Source organism: Sarcophilus harrisii, chromosome 4 (assembly GCF_902635505.1).
Source record: "Sarcophilus harrisii chromosome 4, mSarHar1.11, whole genome shotgun sequence".
Lineage (NCBI taxonomy): Eukaryota > Metazoa > Chordata > Mammalia > Dasyuromorphia > Dasyuridae > Sarcophilus > Sarcophilus harrisii.
The window spans coordinates 38,834,418-38,855,287 of record NC_045429.1 but is presented as its reverse complement, the minus strand read 5'-3'; the positions used below and the strand labels follow the sequence as shown (position 1 = coordinate 38,855,287).

The 20,870-nt window shown below is 36.8% G+C and overlaps 1 protein-coding gene across 4 annotated transcripts in view; it reads right to left on the bottom strand.

Annotated features, from left to right (window-relative positions):
- The window catches only part of ODF2L (outer dense fiber of sperm tails 2 like), a 32,408-nt gene extending 25,026 nt beyond the window's left edge, over window positions 1–7,382 (bottom strand). The window contains exons 1-6 of one of the 4 annotated variants that reach the window (XR_004234315.1): window positions 7,252–7,374; window positions 3,855–4,005; window positions 2,309–2,481; window positions 1,001–1,133; window positions 547–606; window positions 348–419 (exon numbers count right to left, since the gene is read on the bottom strand). Coding sequence is in view for 3 of the 4 variants with exons in the window: in XM_031969392.1 (XP_031825252.1) it covers window positions 348–419; window positions 547–606; window positions 1,001–1,133; window positions 2,309–2,421 (378 nt within the window). In the remaining variant the exon portion in view is untranslated. Of the gene's footprint in view, window positions 1–347; window positions 420–546; window positions 607–1,000; window positions 1,134–2,308; window positions 2,482–3,854; window positions 4,006–7,251 lie in introns of all 4 variants that reach the window. The other 3 variants (XM_031969392.1, XM_031969391.1, XM_012547598.2) reach the window with 3 other exon arrangements.
- Between the last annotated feature and the right edge of the window lie 13,488 nt (window positions 7,383–20,870).

Here is a 20,870-nt window from a genome sequence, read left to right as displayed (position 1 = left end):
AAAAATATTTAGGGGCAATGGCAATAGATAGCACAAGCAAGTTCTTAAAATTTCCAAAAAACAAGAGTTCAAAATATACAAGCCATTCTTTCTGAGACTATTTTAGTATTTATATGGAGAGGGAAATGCGGAAGGGGAGAACTTCCAGGAGAGATGGGGAGAGAGATGACACAGTAGATAGAGAGCACTGGTCCTGGACTTAAAAGAGGTTGAGTTTAAATCTTAACTCAGACACTGGACAATTATTTGCTGTATTATCCTGTGTCCCAAATGCCTTGCAAAATAATTATAATAATGTTTCCAGAAAAATCTGTAATTACTGGATTTTTATACCAAAACCCACTTACTTTTTCTTTCTGAATAAAAGAAAAAAGTTCCTGGATATAGTTCTCCTTTTCCAGAACTTTCTTTTTAAGAACCTAAAGTTAAAAAAAAAAAAAAAAGGAATATTACAATTAGAATGATATTATATAAATTAAATATATAAATCAAATAATACACAAGGCAGCAAAATAATAGAGAGACAAAGAAGAGAAAAGAACTTACATTATTTTCATTTTCATTATCAGCTAACTTGGCCTTCAATATGTCAACTGAACTGCTCACCTACAAATTCAAGACAATTATAAGTAAAGAACAATAAAAATGTACACAAACAGTAGTAGAAAGTTGGCAACTAATTTAACAAATTATCATATACTCTCTTAGGGCTATTTGGTTAATTTTTAAATGTTTTCTCATCAACAAATCTATTTTTGACTAAATTATCTAAATATAGGTTCTTCCTGTTTCCAAATTATCCTGTTATTTTTTAAATGTTGCATATTTAATAATTTAATATACATAGCAAAACTATTTTGCTTTTCAGCAACCAGCTTAAATAATCAAAGAGAAAGTTCTTATGCATTGCAAAATAATTACCAAATTGGCTTTACTTTTTAAGAAAATGGTCAATATTCACATGAATTTTAACTTTTGAAAATGCAATTGGATTACTCACACTTTCACTATTAAACCCAGCAAGGAAGTCTTTAAATATTGGTATTAGTGACACTACAGAATTAGCTGCAATCTCAGTTTCCTGAAGTTTTCTCTCCAGTTCAGTCTGTTCATTTAGAGTATCTTGTTTCAGCCTATACACACACACCCCAAAAGAAAAAAAAAAAGCTTATGTTCATTTTTTTTTCATGTTTTTCTCATTATGCTTTGAATGGACAAAAATAAAGCCCTATCCTGGTACCTTTTGGGGGCATGGAGTGACTCTGGATCCTAAAAGGTTAAACCAGCAAAAACATATTTCCCAGAGAGAAAAGGTTTGCTTAAGTATAAGCCTTATCCACAGAGGGAAGCTTTGGGGCACAGTGCCCAGCAGACACACTAGAGCTGGTTTACCAAAAACTTGGAGGGGGATGATAACAATAGTCTTCCTAGGTACTTATTACACATGTAACCAGGAGCAAATCCCTTATCTTCTCTAAACCTGTTTGTTTATATGGAAAAGGAAGATAAAGAGTAAAATATTTTCCCCTAACTTATCAGGGAAAAAGTGCTCTGTAAGATTTAAAGCAATACTTTTTCTTCCTTACTACACCACAAGTTTCTGGTCTCCACCTACAGGACAGCCATGCTAAATAAATCATCTACCTTCAAAGATCTGATATTTCAAAGAACAGTATTCCACGCCACCCTAGTCTACTATCTCCAAGTGGAAGAGACTATATATCAGCAGAGAAGGAGCCAACAAGCTATACAAGGTATTCATGTGGGTCCAGAGACAAACCATGGATAAATCCCTCATCTGAAGACCAGCTAACTATATCTGGAGCTCATTTTCAGAATGGATAACATTCTATAACTGAGAAGATTTCAGCATGGTATGAGCTGCTAAAATCTGTATCAGCCTTTTAAGAACCAAGGGTCATCTCTCTGCCAAAATGAATGAATTATGTAAAAAGGACCTGAATGGAAGGAGTTATTAATTGTTCTTTATGAACTTATGATTTTATTTATCTAAAGTACTCAGGCTTATATTTGCCAAAGCCAAATGCCTTTGCTATACAAATATTTTATGCAAGGTTTTTATTATTGTTTTTACAAAGTCTAAATCTAATTCTGGCAAATGAAAATACACGTAATCTGATGATAGGAATATGTGATTATAAGAATAAAGTTGGAAGCTTCACTGGAAATATAGAAACAATTGTGGAAAAAATTAGAAGTTATATAAATTATATTTACATGTAGTATAATTTATATAACAACTTATATAAATTATAGATATTTAAAATTTTTTTATTAATTAACATACCAGTTTACTTCATTTTCACTTGTACTCCATGGTTGCTTATTTTCTTGTGTTTTACTTGGATAGTATGATGACAGTTCTCTAGGATGATTTTCCTGTTTTTTTGGCTTATCCATAAATCCAATAATAGAATCCGGATTTGGCTTTGGGAGTTCCTTTGCCAGGCAAGCTGAAAACTTGGAAATATTTTATTTTTTAATTTTAGCCTTTCTTCAACATTTCAGGATGAACTTTTGACTTCTATCACTAACCTAGTTAGACCAAAGCAATATAAGTAATCCCTTATAAGAAGGTGATACAGTATAAAAAGAAAATAACTGAAAAGCAGGTACTAAAACTTACTAGCTGTGGATACTTGTGCAAGCCTTTATCTTTTCTATGCCTCTATTTGCTCACCTATAAATTAGGATATTTGTACAACTCTTTCAGAGTTGTGAAATCAGCATCCTACAAACCTCAAAGCATTATATAGATCAGTTATTATGGTTATCCAACATTCAATAACTTTAAGTAGGTTTAAAATACTGTGATAAAAGCTATGTCAATGAATTAAAAAAGAAAAAAAAACCTTCCAAAAAGAGTATAAGAGTAACCATACTGGGATATTACTATATCATAGAATACAGAGAAACATAGCAAAACTTACATGGCCTGATGCAGTGTCATAAACAGGAAAACAAATACACTAAGACTACAACAATGTAAATTAAAACAACAAAAACAATAAAATCAATACTGAATTCTGTGTAATTATAAGGATCACTTTTTTATTTTGAAAAACTTGAGAATGTACTTCCCTCCCTTCTTTGCATTTGGAACAATGTTGGACTAGGTTAACATCCTAGTTAATTTTGTTAAATTGCTTCCCATCTTTTTTCATTCTTTGTTCTAAGAGATGGTTCTGAGAGAAGAGGGTTTAGGGATATATACTGGGAAAGATGATACAAAAACAAAAGTTATAAATAAAAATTGTAAAAAATGAACCCTAAATGAATGGGTTTTTTTCTTTCTTTCTTGAGATTTCATGCTATATCTTGTAGTGAAACAAAGAGGGCTATGACCCAAGGAGAAATTGACACATTTGTTATTTCCTCATTAGAATGAGGAATGCTGTTTGATTCCAGTGATCCCAAGTATTAACAGAAAAGGATACAACCAAAACATTGTATAGCTATAACAGCTAATAAGCCATTTAAATATACTTGTTTCTCCATATCAAGTTCCTAAAGGAATCTAAGGAAAAAGATCATTTGTTTTTGCCCTGCATGAACACAAGCACAAGGGGCCTAGAACACAATCTGTAACATCTAATGGTTGACTGTATTGTTGGACATACAGTGAACATTTAATAAAAATCTGATGTTTGGACTGATAGACAATCTGAAAGATAATGGTTCTGCTACATAATAGGATGTCAGGCTAGAGAGTCTTTGGCAAAACTTCCAACTCTTAAAATTCTCAAATTCTAAGAAAATCTTCTGTACTCTTCTTCCTCTAAAAACAACAACAAAAAAAAAACAAAAAAAAAAAAAACAATTTGCAAACTTACATGAAAAGGATCAGGATGAAATATCAGTCCTTGTTTTTGGAATGAGATAGATCACACTAGTCTGGTTGAAAGAGAGGTAATGGCATTCCAGCACCTTGCTCCTAGAGAAACTTTGAAGGAACTTCACTAGTGTGTACACCAATCATAAAATCTAGATGAATCAGAGAATGTCAGAAATAGAAGGTAACAACAGTGCCAAAAATTTACTTCACACTTTTAGATAGAAATTTCAGGAAACTAGAAGCTTTTCTCTCTCTCCTTACGTGGAGTACATATCTTCCAATCTAGCCTCTCTCTGATAAGTCAGTGTAGTACAATGGAAAAAGCACTAGAGTTTAAAAAAAAAAAAAAAAAAAAAAAAAAAAAAAAAAAAAAAGCTTGTCCTAGTTCCAGCTTGGACATCTACTAACCTGGTGAATAAAACTGAATTAAATACCTTCCTGAGCCCATTTCTACACCTATAAAGTGAGGACAGTACTTTGCTTTAAAGGGCTATTGTGAGAAGCAGATGAAATAGATCTTCAGTATAATAAAGACTGAGACTCAGGTTTATTGAAGGCTGTCAGCCTCCACATTCAGTGACCCCAGACCACAGCTTTCTAAAGCTTGCCCCTATGCTTCCTGCTGAGCTGTTACTTCTTGTGGTTGTGCCTAGAGCAAAGAGGCGGTCTCCTGAACATTCCTCCACTCTGAAGGCCTCAATTAGGCTGTTTAAAATACTTGGAAAGTAAGTTTATTATAATTCTTAAGGCAAGAACAGTCCGTGAGGTCAAGAGGACAAGTGTAAGGTACCTACTTCTAGAATTTGTGACACTTTTTTTTTTGTGACACATTTTGGCAGCTTCCTAAGTCTCAAATACAGTCAATAGATGAAGGTGCCAGGTGTACACCCTCCAGATAAGTAAAGAATTTATTATGATTTCTGATAACCATACTTTTCTTCCATGTGGAATTTAAGAAGGATTTTTATAGTAGGGAAAGAACAGAACTTGGGAATCCTGGAGAGGACTTAGTATTGAATTCCAGCATGGCCTCAAGAAAATCATTTCACTTGTCTAGTTATAAGTTTTCCTCTATGTTTGAGTTGGTGAGACAGATAAACTCTAAAGTGCCTTTTATCTACTGTTTCAATAGTATATTATAACTGCAACAAATAGTATTTTTATTTTTATCTTATAGATAGGGAAATAGGTTCACAGGAGATTAAGTGGCTTAAATCATAGTTGTAAAGCAAGTTATCGGGAATTCAAACCTATATTTAAAGATTAGTGCCTCTCACTATATTACACTGGCTCTCCACAGTATAAAAACTAAAATATCAAACCTAAACATGTTTTATTGTTCATTACTTGTGACAAATACCAATACAAACAGGCACTAAATCATTATTAACATGACATAATGGAGAGAACTGGCCAGAGATTCAGAGACCCATGTTTCTATATAAAATGGATGTGTAAGTGGTCAAGTCACATGATTTCCCAGGGTCCAAGGCAAGGTCTGTTTTTACCTTTGTATTTTAAGTGCTTAGTGCAAAGCCCCTCACAGCAAGTGTTTTAAGGATCAACAATATGGATCGGGCACTTAATAAATATTTGTTGATTGAATGACTTAAAAAGTGATAAATATAGGCCAGGAAAAGAAGCAATATCAAGCAAATTCAAAGAAAATTCAACAAAGGCCAAAGCACGTTGGTGAATTTTCCTAATTTAGTCCTTTTGTTTGTAACAAAGCGGGAAGTCTAAGATTCTTCCACAATAACCTCTCAAGCTGCAGAGATGAAGCAGGACATAAGGGCCTTGAAAATGGGTGTGGGCGGAAGATGAGCCAGCACTCGTGGGACTGGGGCCAGTGTTCTGGGGTTTTCTTTGGGACTCAAGCAAGGTAGGCACTGCGGTCAGGAGTTTCTTCACTAGGGAGGTTCTGAACTAGAGAAATCACCAATCTAGCCCCTGCGGCCTCTCATCACTCTGTGATGTAATGATCATGTGATGACACCCAGGCTTGGGATCTTAGAGGAGATCCAAGATCAGGAGATTCTAACAAACATTTTCCTGACTTTGGGCAAATCACTTCAATGCTAATAATAGCTAACATTAAGATATGCCTAGTTATAGATATAAATACGCTCAGTTATAATAGGCATAATTACAACAGTTAACATTTATTATGCCTAATAAATTGATATATCTAATATATATATATTAATACTGATCATCATGATGTAAACTATCCCCCTGATCTTTGGGGGGGAAGGATTGGAAAGACCCTGATGTAAACTGTGTCCCCTTTAATCTTTGGGGGGAGAGTGGTCCCGTCTCAAACCCTCCACCCTCTGGGAGGCGCCCCACCTTTCACAGGGAAAACTCCCAGAGAGTCATCTCCTATTGAATTGGAGACCTTGGCCAGGGGCTTGATCACCACCCTCTATAGAAAGGTTCCTCGCTCAGAAACCAAACAAATCAGATTTAACCCAAGGCCTGGCAATCTATCTCTGCTAATTTCTAAACCCATCTTTGCAAAAGTGCCCACGGAAGTTTGCCTGTTGAGAAAGATATTTCTCCGTGTCTCGCCACAAATCTCGAGCCTGCGCTCATTGGGGTTTGTGGATGCTTTCACAAAGCCTGCCCACAGGCCAGGGGCTCTCTCACCCCTCAACAATCATCTACTATAGAATAGAACAATCGGAAGAACTGATGGTACCAATGGCTCACGTTTAAATGCCTACTACGTGCCAACTGACCCTTTGACCCCCACAATCCCGGGCAGAGAGGCTATTATCCTCTTTTTACAAGAGTAGACAGAGGAGAACACGGCGGGGGACTGGCTGGCTCAGGGACAAGTTAGAAGCTGCATAGAACTCGGGTGCTCCCAGCTCCGACCTTCCGGGGCTGTGCCTTCGGGCCCGAGTGCCTCCCGCAGGAATGGGACAGTTGGCCCTGGAGCCCTTTCTGCTAGGCCGCACCCCGGCCCTGACGCCGAGGAAGGCCCGTGGGCGGGGCCCGGGGAAGCGCTAGCGCTCGGGGCCTGCTAGGTACTTCCCTGGGAAAGGCAGAGAGGGCAGAGAAAACCGCGCAAATGTCGGCCCGCCACGGGCATTTCCCTCCCGGCCGCCGAGGGAGCAAAGGGGTCAGGAACGGAAACTAGCTCTGCGCGGATCGATCTCGCCCCCCACCAGATAGAAAATGGCGCTACGAACGTCAGTACGCCGACGATAGCGTCAGCACGTCACGTCGCGTCGCGTCGCCCGGTATAAAAGGAAAGGCGGGCGAACAATTGCCTCTACTATACCGCGGCTCTCTCAACCGCCGGGGAGGGGGGAGTGAGGAGGGTGGGTGGGAGGCCCGGGGAGAAGAAGCGTGTTCCTTGGGCTCGCTAGCGGAAAAGTCACCTTTACCGGACAAAGAAGGAGGAAGGCAAGCGGCGCTGGGGACCGAGGGAAGCGGCTTCTTGGCAACCACAAGCCCCTCCTTTTCCGCTGTGCCTGTGGTCGCCTTCACTCATTGGCTGGCCTTGGGAGTGAGCGGGCTCTGGGCGCCTCTCTCTTATTGGTGGGCTTAGGGAAAGGGGCGGGTCTGGGGGGGGAAGCCGAGGGTCTGTCAAGGTTACTCCACGTGGGGGAAGAGAAGAAGCCGGCTCGGGCTCTACCTATCACTGACTTTGGAGGGCGGGTATTGAACCTCCCTCTAGCATGCGCTGCCTTGTCCTTGGGGGAAGGGAGGGTAAACGGTTTTTGTTTTTTTTTTTTTTTTTTAACGTACGCGGTCGGAGCTTGCCTTTCCTCCTGCTTCTCAGCCCAACTGACCGGTCGGGCCCCGATAAGGAAGCGGGAAGAGGCGTCTGATACGGGCGCGGCCTCTTTTAGGTTCCTAAATCAGTCCTTTCCCCAGCTCTGCCCGAAGGTTGCGGATGGAGCCGCTTTGGTCGCTGGGGATGAGCGTGGCTCATCCGGGAACTTCCCCCCAAGCTTGTCTAGCGTAACTTCCTTGATTTGTGAAATAAGAGAACCGGAAGTCAAACGTCTAAATGGTTCGGGACTCGGTGCTTAAGAATGCAGTCCTCTTGGGGCAGCTAGGTGGCGCTGTGAATGGAGCACCAACCCTGAAGTCGGGAAGACCCGAGTTCAAATCTCACCTCAGACACTTAACACTTCCTAGCTGTATGACTCTGGGCAGGTCATTTAACCCCAATTGCCTCAGCAAAAAAAAAAAAAAAAAAAAAAACACACAGCCCTCTTACTGGTAAACTTTACAATTCTGCAATTATATCATTAATTAGTTCCTTGGATCCTAGAAGGAAAACTGGAGAAGACGTAAACAATAGAATCCCCCGCATTTAAGACATGAGAAAATTCAGGCGCATAAAAGTTTAAAAAACAGGTGGTGAAAGGAGAAGGGAATAAGAGTTTGTTGTTCTGTGCCTTTAAGCTCTTGACAAAATAGATGATAGAGTTGGGTTTTATTTTTTCCTTCTTTTAAGCTTATTTTCAAAATACATGCATAGATAATTTTCAATATTCACCCTTGCAAAACCTTGTGTTCCAATTTTTTTCTCCTTCCCTTCCCCACTTTTATATTAGTATATTATTATATATTAGTAATTAATTATATTAGTAATCTAATATATGTTAAATATGTGCAGTTCTATGCATGTTTACACAAATATGCTGCACAGGAAAAATCAGGTAAAAAAAACTGCAAGCAAACAACCACAAAAAAGTGAAAATACTATGTTATAATCCGCACTTAAAACCACAGTCCTCTCTGGGTGCAGATGGCTCTCTTCATCATTGGAACTGGCCTGAATAACAGTCGTCCATCAGAACTGTATAATCTTCTTGTTGCTGTGTACAATGATCTCCTGGTTTTACTCACTCCATTTAATATCCGTTTATGTAAGGCCGGGCCTCAGAAATCATCCTGCTAAGTGTTTCTTATAGAACACTATTATTCTATTACATTCATATACCAGAACTTATTCAGATGGACATTCACTCAGTTTCCAGTTTCTTGCCACTACAGAAATGGCTGCCACAAAACATTTTTTGCACATGTGGGTCCTTTTCCCTTTTTTATGATCTCTTTGGGATACAGGTCCAGTAGAGACACAGCTGGATCAAAGCATATGCTCAGTTTGGTAGAGTTTCAAATTGCTCTCAGAATGGTTCACAACTCTACCAACAATGTTTTAGTGTCCCAATTTCCCCACATCCCCCCAACATTCATCATTATCTTTTCCTATCATCTTAGCCAATCTAAGAGATGTGTAGTGGTATGAAATTCGGTTTTAGAGGCAATATTCAACCAAGTGCCAGAAGGTCCTCTTGCTCAAAAAAGAGCATTTTCTGCTATACAATATTATCTGTTTGGTGTTGCAGCTATCCAACCCTGTTGAGATACTTTTGAAGTTTTGTTCATAATAGACATTCACAGTGGCTCCCCGCCCTTTTCCTTGCTATATGCAGGAGAAATAAGTCATAATAGTGTGTAGAAAATATACGTTTATGTTTTTTAAAAGGCAATAATTGAATATAGACTTTATTGTAAATATATTGTAAATTTCCATTCATTTGATTAATGAAGAAAGCAGGTTACCTGGAAATTTTGTGGTCAGTCCTATTCAACTCTCTGTGACCTCATTTGGAGTGGTCCTGGCAAGGATACTGGTGGGGTTTTCCGTTTTCTTCTCCAGCTCGTTTTACAGATCAGGAACTGAGGCAAACAAGGTGAAGTGACTTGCCCAGGGTCACAGGTGTCTTAAGGTGAGATTTCAAGTGAAATTTTCCTAATTCCAAGGTCAGGAAGTAGATGGAGATTTGACAACTGACAACTAAACTGGTTCTTTGGAAAATTCTCTGTCAAAGGATCCATAATCCAGGAAGCTATTATAAAACTCCAAATCCAATTTTGCTTCATTTTTAGCTGCAGCTTTTTATCTTGGTGGAGGCTGAAAGCTCTAGAAGAATTTACCTCTGTTTACATAAGGTTATATAGCAAGTAAACTAGTTTTGGTGGTTGATGTGTTGTCCCTTTTTTTCTATTGAATTGGCAAGTACAAAGTACAACATACTGAAAAAATGAGCATTAGCAGGAGTTATTTAGAAGGCCTTGTTTCCATTAACTACTACTTACTGCAACTTTTGGCAAGTTCCTTAGTCTCTTTGAGCCCCATTTTCCTTCTTTGTAAGAATGGGGATAATACTATCTTGCCCTCTCAAGGGTTGTGAAAGTAAGGCGAAAACTACTTTTTACAAATAGTTCTCTGGTTTCTTTTCCCCTCCCTAAATAGTGAGATGAAGACAGAATGAGTAGAATTTTTTTTTTTTTTTTTTTTTTTTTTGGAAAAAGTATATTAACACACTAGCACATAGTAAATGTGCCCATGAAATGCAGATTGATTACACTAATAGGCATCTATGAAAAATGTACACATGGGCAATTGCCCATACTTTGACAGTGCTGCTAGAACCTAAAGCACTTCCCATTAAGTATTTATAGGATGTCCTCAAAGTGTTTAATGCAATAACACTTTGCCTTATCCTTTATGTGAGCTAATCAATTTCTCTTGGAGCTATATATCTTTGCTATATATCCAATATATATATATATGAATGATGGGAAAAAGCACATATTTCAGAAAAAAACTAGCCTGGCTCAATACTGCGGGCTTCTGAGTAACCATGAATAAATTAAAAAGCATCATTAGCTTATGTGCCAGTAGAGTGACAAGAACAGGAGGTACATATACAAATACAAGGAACTTCCCTAATGATGGAAACCACCGGCATAGGGCCAGGGATGGCCTGGGAAGAGACAATTTTGGATTAAAAATTTAGAGGAAGTACAGAAATTAGGAACAGCACTTAATAGGAGGACAAAGGGAATGAAGATTTGGGTTTTTTTGGTGCCTTAATATAAGACCACTGATACCTCTTGTATACAACTAAATTATGACTAAATTAGCACCTTACATTTAGAGTTGACTATTTCAACACCACCTCTCCTCATTTTATAATAGGGAAATGAATTATTTGCCTGAAGGATCACAATAATAAAAGGTAGCAAACTTGTATTCATGTAAGATTTGGAAAGCACTTTACAAATACTATTATCCTCACAATATCCATAAGAGGTACTTTCACTTTACAATAAATTATGCTTAATTCATTTAAGTGTTCTTACTAACTGTTCCCACCCTTTGGGGAACAGGAACCAGTTTTGCCAGTCTTACATAAGAGGCAAATTTTAAAAGAACAAGCCTTTTTAAAGATTTTTAAATAGTTTGTACATAAATCCTTAGAGTAGATACAGTAGTTCTCAAACTTTTGTTCTCAATATCTTCATGTTGTTAAAAGAAACGATCGAGGATCTGTTCAAAGAGTTTTTGTTCACATGGGTTATATTTATAGCTGTTTACTATATTAGAAATAAAAAATGATTTTAATTTGTAGACCCTCTGAAAGGGTTTCAGAGACCCCAACAATTCTTTGGACTACACTTTGAGGACCACTGGAATAGAACATATTGTAATTGTATTGGCTTATAATTATACCAAATTAATCAAAAATAAGAAGTGTTGGAATTTAATATTTATCATTAAATTGGAGAAAGGTGGAAATCTTATCAAATATATATATGAAGAAGATAATCAACTATACTGGATGACATTTGGGGTGGAGAAGGATAATCTGGTAATTTAAAATATTGGGTTCAACTGTATTTAGAAAAAGATGAAATTTAACAGATAAAGTGTTAAACTTGGGTTCAAACAATCAAATTCCAAAAAAATTTAAATTTACACGATGCTTTAAGACTTACAAAGAACTTTATATGAATTATAACATTATGTACATTTTACACGCTAAAAGTAAAATAACTTGCTCAGGGTCAAGCTAGTGTGTGTTAGCAGTAGGATTTGAATGCAAGGAAAATCCACATTTCAAATCCAGCACTCTTTAGTACATAGTGGTACTTCTCAGTACGAGATGGGAGAAATTTAAGATACACAAGTTGAGAAAAGATCTGGGACTTTAGCATTCTTGACAACAACCTAAACATGAGTATTTGGCAATGTGAGGTAAATAATCCCATATCTATTGTGCTCATCTTGAGAGGCAATTGGGGTTAAGTGGCTTGCCCAGAGTCATACAGCCGGAAAGTATTAAGTGTCTGAGGCCAGACTTGAACTCTGGTCCTCCTGACTTCAGAGCTGGCACTCTATCCATTGTGCCACCTAGCTGCTCCACAGTGTCACATTTTTTAGACTGACAAGAAAACTGGAGAGTTTAAAGGCAAACAAGAGATAGACTTCATGATGAATTTAGGAAGATCTTTGAACATTCTGAGGATGCTTTATTGTAAGGAAATAATTTAGAATTATCAAGATACTCGGGGAGATTTTGTTTTACACTACACTATACTAAGTATATAAATCAAGGTTCAGCCACACAGAAGTGGTGAGCTTTTGAAACATGCTTATAAGCCATTTCCCTCACTTTGAAATTAAATTTCTGTTAGATGCTTGCTCTGTTACACTTGGGCCACCCACAGGTTCTAGGCCAGTTACACTCAGATATAATTAAGGCTATTCAAAAGTAAATTGGATTATTTTAGGAAGTAATGGGTGAAAGGGTTCCTATTTTACTGGGATGTCTTCAATCAAAAGCTGGTGACCACTTGTTTCCGATAGGGAATTCTTACATTTAACACTGGGTGTTCTTTCAGGTCCCTTTTAAGTCTGATAAGGACCATAAACCAAAGACATGGGAGCAAATGGGAGATTTTGAAGTGATGAACCATCTTGAAACTTAGGGAAAATGGGAGTTGTGAGTGTAAATAAAGAGGGAAAAGTAATGTCTTAAAGTGTGGAGTTAGTGTTAAAAACAACTTTCAGGTCTAACTGTCCCTCAGAAGAAGGATTATAATGGTTTTAGTCTACTGTCTCAGAGGACAAAACTAAGCAAAAGGTAGAAGTTTCAAGAAAAGCAAATTTAAATTAATGTCAGTAAAAAACTTCCCAACAAGACCTGTGCCAAAGTGAAATGGACTTTTTCAACATACATACACACACACACACACACACACACACACACACACACACACATACTTTATCCCCGGGTCTTCAAGCTGGGTGTTTTGTAGAAGGGATTTTTGTAGAGGTACAGATTGGTTTTGTTCAGGTGTGAAATGGCCTGTGAGGTCCTATCCGAATGTGAGATTGATTTTGGGAAATCTTCATTTGCAGCAGTGTTTGGACTTTTCTCCTTCTTTTCACAAAAGGTTTACAGATACTACACATGTTAATAAACACAGATTCTGCCTTGCTAAAGGTTCCAAATCATACATAATGCATTCATTGTTTCCTTATTTCCTTCATCTCACACAAACTTAAGTTATAGAGCCTCAAAGGACAGAAGAGAAACTTCCAATTGTGCCTTCTCGTTTACAAGAAATGTTTGGCCAGATAGCAAACCAAAGCATAAAAAGCAGATGGGAGACAGATGGTCTGTTTTAGAGTTTGCAGAGGTGCTGGCTACAGTATTAGTAACTTTTCACACACCCATTTTCTGAGCCCTGATGTTTGCTGACTTGGGGCCCACTTCTCAGATCTCTTTCCTTTAAACTGGGAGTTCCTTGAGTTCAGGTACTATGGACTCACTTTTAGCCTCCTTTGTGTACCCTACATTTACCTCAGTGCCTGGCAAACAGTAGGTAAAAAGACTTAATAATGGCCAGTTGTCTTACTGGTTGGCTGTTTCCTTATCTATAAACAATCATAAATATATTGCCAACTTCACAGGTGTGTTGTAAGGAAAGGAGTTAATGGGCCTTGAAATACAGTATAATATGGATTATTACATATGATATCTCATTTGATTTCTCAACCTTGATAGGCAGGTGCAATTATCTCCATTTTACAGATGAAGAAACTGAGACAGAGGTTAAAAGTGTCTTACCTTTAATAACACAGCTAGTAAATGTCTGGGGTAGGATTCCAACTCAGTTTGTATATACCTTGATGCTTCATTAATTGTCATATGTTTATATAGAGAATCATTTTCTAGCCGTTACTACCAATGTTAATCTGTGCCTAATAACTTAAGATGAATATGCATTTGCTCATTAATAGTTTATCTAGATTTTAGTCCTGGGACGCCTTTCCCAGTGGCTACTCTCCCTACTTAGTTTTAAGTGGCCACCGAGATACCTTTAGCCATCAGATTTTTTCTTTCTAGAGACAGGCAAATGTTCTCAACATTATGGAGAATGGAGTTGTGAGCCAATCTTCCTTTCAATAATAAATATTTATTAAGCATTTACTATGTGTACTGGAAATACAAAAAACAAAAAAAAATTTTTTTTTTTCCTCTTTCCTCAGAACTAACATTTTCCTTTTTTGTTTTTTTTTTTTTCTGATTGTATTTGTCAGCTTTACTCTGGGCTCCTACCAAGAGAATTCCAGAGCAGATAAGCATTCCCAGGCACTCTTACAACTGAACTGCCTAGAATCTACCCAAAGCGTGAAACTCCTATGACTAGGCCAACATGGCCTCTCTGATAAAAATGGAGTAGATAATTAATCTCTAAAGTGCCTTTTTAATCTAAGATCCTGTGATTACATCTTTTTATTGGGAAAATTGTAGTCTTGGACTCAAAAGAGTTCTATCTTGACTGCTGACTTACTGTATACCTTTTATCAAGTCACTTACACGTGCTGAACTATAAACATCCTGAAGCATTTTATTATCATTAAAGATCTTAAATTATTATACTACCTACCTCTCAAAATTGTTAGGAAAATATTTTATAATATACAAAACATTATATAAATGTCAATATTGAAACACTTAGCATACTGCCTATATAATGAGCATTTAGCATAGAGCCTTTATGATATAATAAACATAGCATAATGTCTGTACGATATAGTAACACATCTATATAAATGTTAGCTATCATGATTTTTTTATTTTTTGGCTGAGGCAATTGGGGTTAAGTGATTTTGCCCAGGGTCACACAGCTGGGAAGTGTTAAGTGTCTGAGACCAGATTTGAACTCTGGTCTTCCTGACTTCAGGGCTGGTGCTCCATCCACTACACCACCTAGCTGCCCCTATCATTATGATTTTTAATGTGTTAGTTGAAGGGGTTACTAAAATAGAAAACATTTTCCCCCTTTTAGAGGTTTCTTTGCTAATACAATGCTTCAAGATTGTACTCTGTCAAAAGGGTTCCAATCACTGAGCAGTGAAATGGGAATTTCCGAGTTCCTTCTTCTAAAATCAAGAATGTAACAGAGGAGCTTATAGACTGGTTGAGAGGTTTTATAATAGAGAAAGTAGTTTTAGCAGATCAGTGATGTAGAAAAACTTCACTGGAGTATCTCAAACTAGAAAAAATATAACAACTCCTGGGTACAACTTAAAGTACATAGGTCTTATTGATTAGAGAAATGAGGATTAAAACCATCTTGAGACATCATTTTACACCTACCAGATTGGCTAAAATGAAAGAAGGGGAAGATGCGGAAAAAGTTAAGCACCCATTCATTGTTGGTAGGAACTGTGAAATGATCCAATCGTTTTGGAGAGCAATCTGGAGTTATGCTCAGAGTTATACTCTTTGACCCAGCAATACCACTACTTGGTCTATTTCCAAAGATGATTAGGAGAAAGGAAAAGAACCTATATGTTATAAAATGTTTATAAAAGCTCTCTTTATGGTGACAAAGAACTGGAAATCCTATTGTGCTGCAAAAAATTACTCGATTTTAGAAAAGCATGGAAAGACTTGTACAAAACAATGGAGAGTAAAAAAAGAGCAGAATCTTGTATACAATAGTAACTATATTGTTTTAAGAACAATTTTGATCAAATAAGTTATTTTATCTATTATAAATACCCAAATTAACTATAAAGGACATATGAAGAAAGATGTTGTGCATCCAGAGGGTGGGGGAAATAGATAAGGGGAGAAAAAAGAAATTTACATGATAATTTCATTGTATATTTGAAAGGAATACCAAGTTGTGCATAGTAATTCTGCAGCTTCATTTACAATCATATTTTTTATTGTACTATGTTATAGAAATACTTATTTTATTCCATAAATTTAAAATAAATTGCATAGGCCTAAGCATAAAATGATACTAAATCTACAGCTTCATTTGTAATTCCATCTTTTTTATTGAACTATGTTATGGAAATACTTGTTTTATTCCATAAATTAAGAATAAAATAAAATACATAGACCTGAGCATGAAAAGTATGATATCTATGAACTTTATTTGAATTTAGAAAGGGCTCCACAAATACCTTATAAATGCTGAATGAGTCATAATTTGGGGCAAGGGGGAGAGAGGAAGCATGCAATAAGCATCTCCCTATTGCATAAAAGTGTGTTATGAAGCTATAGGGCTTTGAAATAGATTCATACGGTTTTTATATAGTAATTGTTGTTTTAAAATCAACTTTCTTTTCAATATGTCATAGCCCTGTATTTGGAAGTAGGTTTTAGGATCTGTCTCTGTCATGTGTTCTACTTCCCTATTACAACAAAGACAACCTATTTCCTAAAGTAAATTCTCATTTCAGGCTCTGAGATTTAGGTCCTGTCTTAGCAAGAAGTACATGAGATTTATTTTCTAAAACCAGTTTTCTCAGATTCAAATCCTGCTTGTTGCCAGTGTCTGTTGTCTGCTATTTGACTTGACTGTGTACCTGGCTTCTAATCTGCTGCTTTGCCTTTATCTTGATCTCTTGGCTATGACGTGGACTCTCTAATTCTTGAGTTCCCTTCCATATGGAAATCATTGTTTGAGACACACTCTAGTCTGATTACCTTTCAGGTGTGACACTTTATCAATTCAAGTTGCTATTCAGAAATCTGTTTAAAAAAAAAAAAAACTGGATTTCTTTGTTTTAACTCCTAGACTTATCAAGGCTCTGTTAAGTCTGACTCTCTATTCCTTGACTCTGTGATCCACCCATGCACACAGCACTATCATGAGATTGGAGGAATTTAATGTCAGCCTAATAAATTGTGGAGAGGTTTTTGTAGGCTTCTGAATAGGAGCTTAAATTGAGCAAATATTACATCTGAAAGGTAGTCTGGCTGTAGATTTCTCATACAATGGTTTCAATCTAGAAAGGAACTCATGATATTGAAATACATGAAGTTGTGGGCTTAGATAAGAACTGTAATTGTATGTCTTCAGTTTAAAGATCTTGTAATATAATTTCTAAAAATATACCCAATTCAAAACTGATCAAGCCAGATTATTTGCTCATTATTAAAAGGGAGTCCCAGCTAATAAATTTGGAAGGTTCTCTTCTCAACAGCGTTGATATCAGCATATCAGAATTATTGAATTATACTCTGGCCAAAGGAGTTCTCCACCGTAATGAAAGGATCTGATGTGAAACCTTAGCTGAAGACTCATTTTCTGTGGATGGCAAGACTCTCTAGATCTTCCTTTCTGGAAAAGATATCAAGCCCTGGACACAGAACTTAATGCAAGAAATCTGTACCACTTAATAGTTTTCACAAGATAAAATCAAGGGAGAAAAGAACATCATTGCCCAGATGTAATTGAATGTACAATCTATCCAGTACTAGCTCTCAAATATTTTACCCATGGTACAGTATTCTTTGTCATGAGGAATTGTGGCACAATGGATATGTCACTTGGCAACAATATAGGAGAATCAGAAGAATTACATATGTCCAGTTTTCTTTTAATAGTGCAAATGTTTTTTACTGAGTTCTCTGAAAATTTGCAATCTGGAGAGTACTTATTTATAGGAGGCACATTTTATTTAGTTTGTGACTTATATTCACCATACTACATATTCTGGTTAAGTAGAACTTTAAATTAGGGACAACTAGATATAATACATAGAGTACTGGTCTTGGAATCAGGAAGACTCATCCATTCTCAGACCTGTAATAGCTGTGTGACTCTGGACATGTCACCAAACTCTGCCTCATTTGTAAAATGAGCTTAATAAGGAATGACAAACTACTCTAGTATCTATCCCAAGAAAGCTTCAAATGATGTTGCAAAGAGTTGGACATGACTGAACAACATAGAATTTACATTAAGAATATTGCTTACAAATTATCTGTTATCTGCAATAACATATCATTCAAAAACTTGCAGCACACCATTACTGTCAATAATGAGCCAATGCTACGAATAGACAAGTTGAGCTCAGAATTAAAAGAGGAGACTGGCTCACCTTTAACAAAATGCAAAGTTTCTTTAATGACCCTAAATCTCTTCTAGAAATAAAGGTCTATCTTTGAGGAAAAAAAAAAAAAATCAGTATTCTATCAACCTTTTTTTAAGACTATGAGAAATGAAACCCATAAAATTGAAAATGAAATTACACAAGAGACAATTGAGGGGCACATGTTAGGGGTGAATAAGTTCCAAATATAACAAATCTTATGGGTAAATATTTCAGAGGTTTTAAAGTTATTATTTCCTACAAATAATGTGCCCAAGTAGAGGGTTATATTGTATATACTCCTTCAAAATAATAGTTATATCGTATATACTCCTTCAAAATAATAATACTAGCTAATAGTATATATGTAGCTAGTAATATAGCTATTTTGCCAACAATAGCTAATAGTATAATATACTACATATGCACATATATAGTACTTTGCAGAATATATATGTGTATATATGTATATATATTACAGTATACTAGATATATAATGGATGGACAGTCAATCATCATTGATTTCCTCATGATAAGAAGAGAAAGTGACAGCCTCCAATGCTGCAAGACTACTGATAACTTTGTATTGTTCCCAACATCTTTGGTATCAAGTGTCAACTCAAGATGATGCTGCCAGCCTTTTGACAAGGAACTGGAAACTGAGTGGATGCCCCTCAGTTGGGAAATGGCTGAATAAGTTATGGTATATGAATGCAATTGTTATTTGAGAAATGATGAGCACACTGATTTCAGAAAAGCCTGGAAAGATTTACATAAACTAATGCTAAGTGGAGTAAGTAGAACCAAGAGAACATTGTATAGAGCAACAAGATTATGTGAAGATCAAATGTGATAGATGTAGCTCTTTTCAACAATGAGGTGATTTGGGCCAATTTCAATAGATTTGTGATGGAGAGAGAGATCTGCATGTAGAGAGAGGACTATGGAGACTGAATGTGGATCACAACATAGTATTTTCACCTTTTTTGTTTGCTTGTTTTTTTCTCACTTTTTGATCTGATTTTTCTTGTGCAGCATGATAATTATGTAAATATGTATAGAAGAATTACACATGTTTAACATATATTGGATTACTTGTCTAGGGGAGGGGTGGGGGGAAGTGAGAGAAGTTTTTGGAACACAGTTTTTCAAGGGTGAATGTTGAAAACTATCTTTGCATGTATTTTGAAAAATAAAAAGCTATTGTTAAAAAAAAAAAAAAAAAAGATGCTGCTGCCAGGATGGCTACTTCCCTGTCATTCACCAATCATTCAGCAAATATTTATTAAGTACCTACTATGTACCAGACACTGTGCTAAGCACTAGAAATGTAAGAAGGCAAAACAGACTCAGCCCTTGAGGAACTCACAATTTACTATCACCTAACTTCTAGTTCAGCTAAAATCTTTGACTTGGATATGATATTCCTATAGGGTATGGTATAGTGTGGTTTCCCTAAATCCCAAAGGGTGGATTGGGATTTCCAAATCAAGAAGGATTTCTTGATCTGATAGTGAACAAAAGTTTCTCTACTTCTATTCCTTCGATGTTGTGGCTTTAGGTAAAGATTCTCAACCCCAGTGTTGTGCCACAGTCTCCTCAAATTGTCCTACCTCAGTTATTCTACCCCAATCCCCAGGCTGCAACACCACAGTTCCCTCTTAATCATCAGGATGTTTGATAAGGAGAAAGATCTATCTTAGACATCATAATCCCAGACCCTCCCTACTTATCAAAATGTCTGGTGCTTCCCTCCACCCTGTCAGAACCGGATTGATAGTCCCTTCCCTGCTCTCAGTGCTCAGACTCTGTCCCTGCCTCGGTCTAACCCCTGGTAGCTTTGAGCCACATGCATATATACTTCATGGGAAGCACACATTAGGGGTTGGATGCTTTGGACATCAGCCCTGGGGGCAATATGCCCCCAGCACAATCTTTCCTCAGAAATCCAAATAAAATATTAAAAACTCTCTAATCTCTATCTTGCCTCAATTCTTTATCTTGCCTCAGTTTCTCCAACATTACATCAGGAGCCAGGCTCTTTCTGAGTAAAGCAAATGTTTTTTGAACTAATATTTCCCCCCCCCCCCCACAACTCTTTCTAGTCGCCCTGAAAGTAGTATAACTATCCAACATACTTTCTAAATTCTTATCTTTGAAGTTTGGATAGTAAACCTAGCAATGGCCACTGGCCCAGTATTTATTAAATAACTTTGGGGATTCCCTAATTTGTTTTATCTTTTGGGCTTTCCATCTATGAAAATGAATGGGTTATAGTAAAGGTACAGTGAATGTATGTCAGAGATGGGGGAAGTTTATTGTTTATGCCTTTTTCTCATCTTTTCTAAGATGTTCCTGTTCATTTGACCATTCAATGTCTGTAAAAAGGGCTTTGTCACACACCCTCACAGGAGGAAGGCCTCTAGCACACTGGGTGGATACCCTGTGGTGAATTGTGGGAGGACCTGGACAAAGAACCCCAAAGTATAAACAAGAATGAATGGGTTACAATCTGAATCGCTGAAAGATCTCATTTCCATTTTAGTAAATTTGGAAAATGGGATCTTGTCTTTTCCAAAATACCTACATTATGCTTTTTATAGCAACCAAGAATATGATGTAGCCAAAGTATAAACCAATTTCAAAAGTTAAAAGTCATAGGAGATTTAGTTGTGCAAATTAAACTAATAAGATTTGGCTACAGAAAACAAGTTATTGAGATTTGGAATGCAAACAATCATGCTTTATAGTGGAAATAAGAAGCTTAATCCAAGTTGAGGCTCCTGC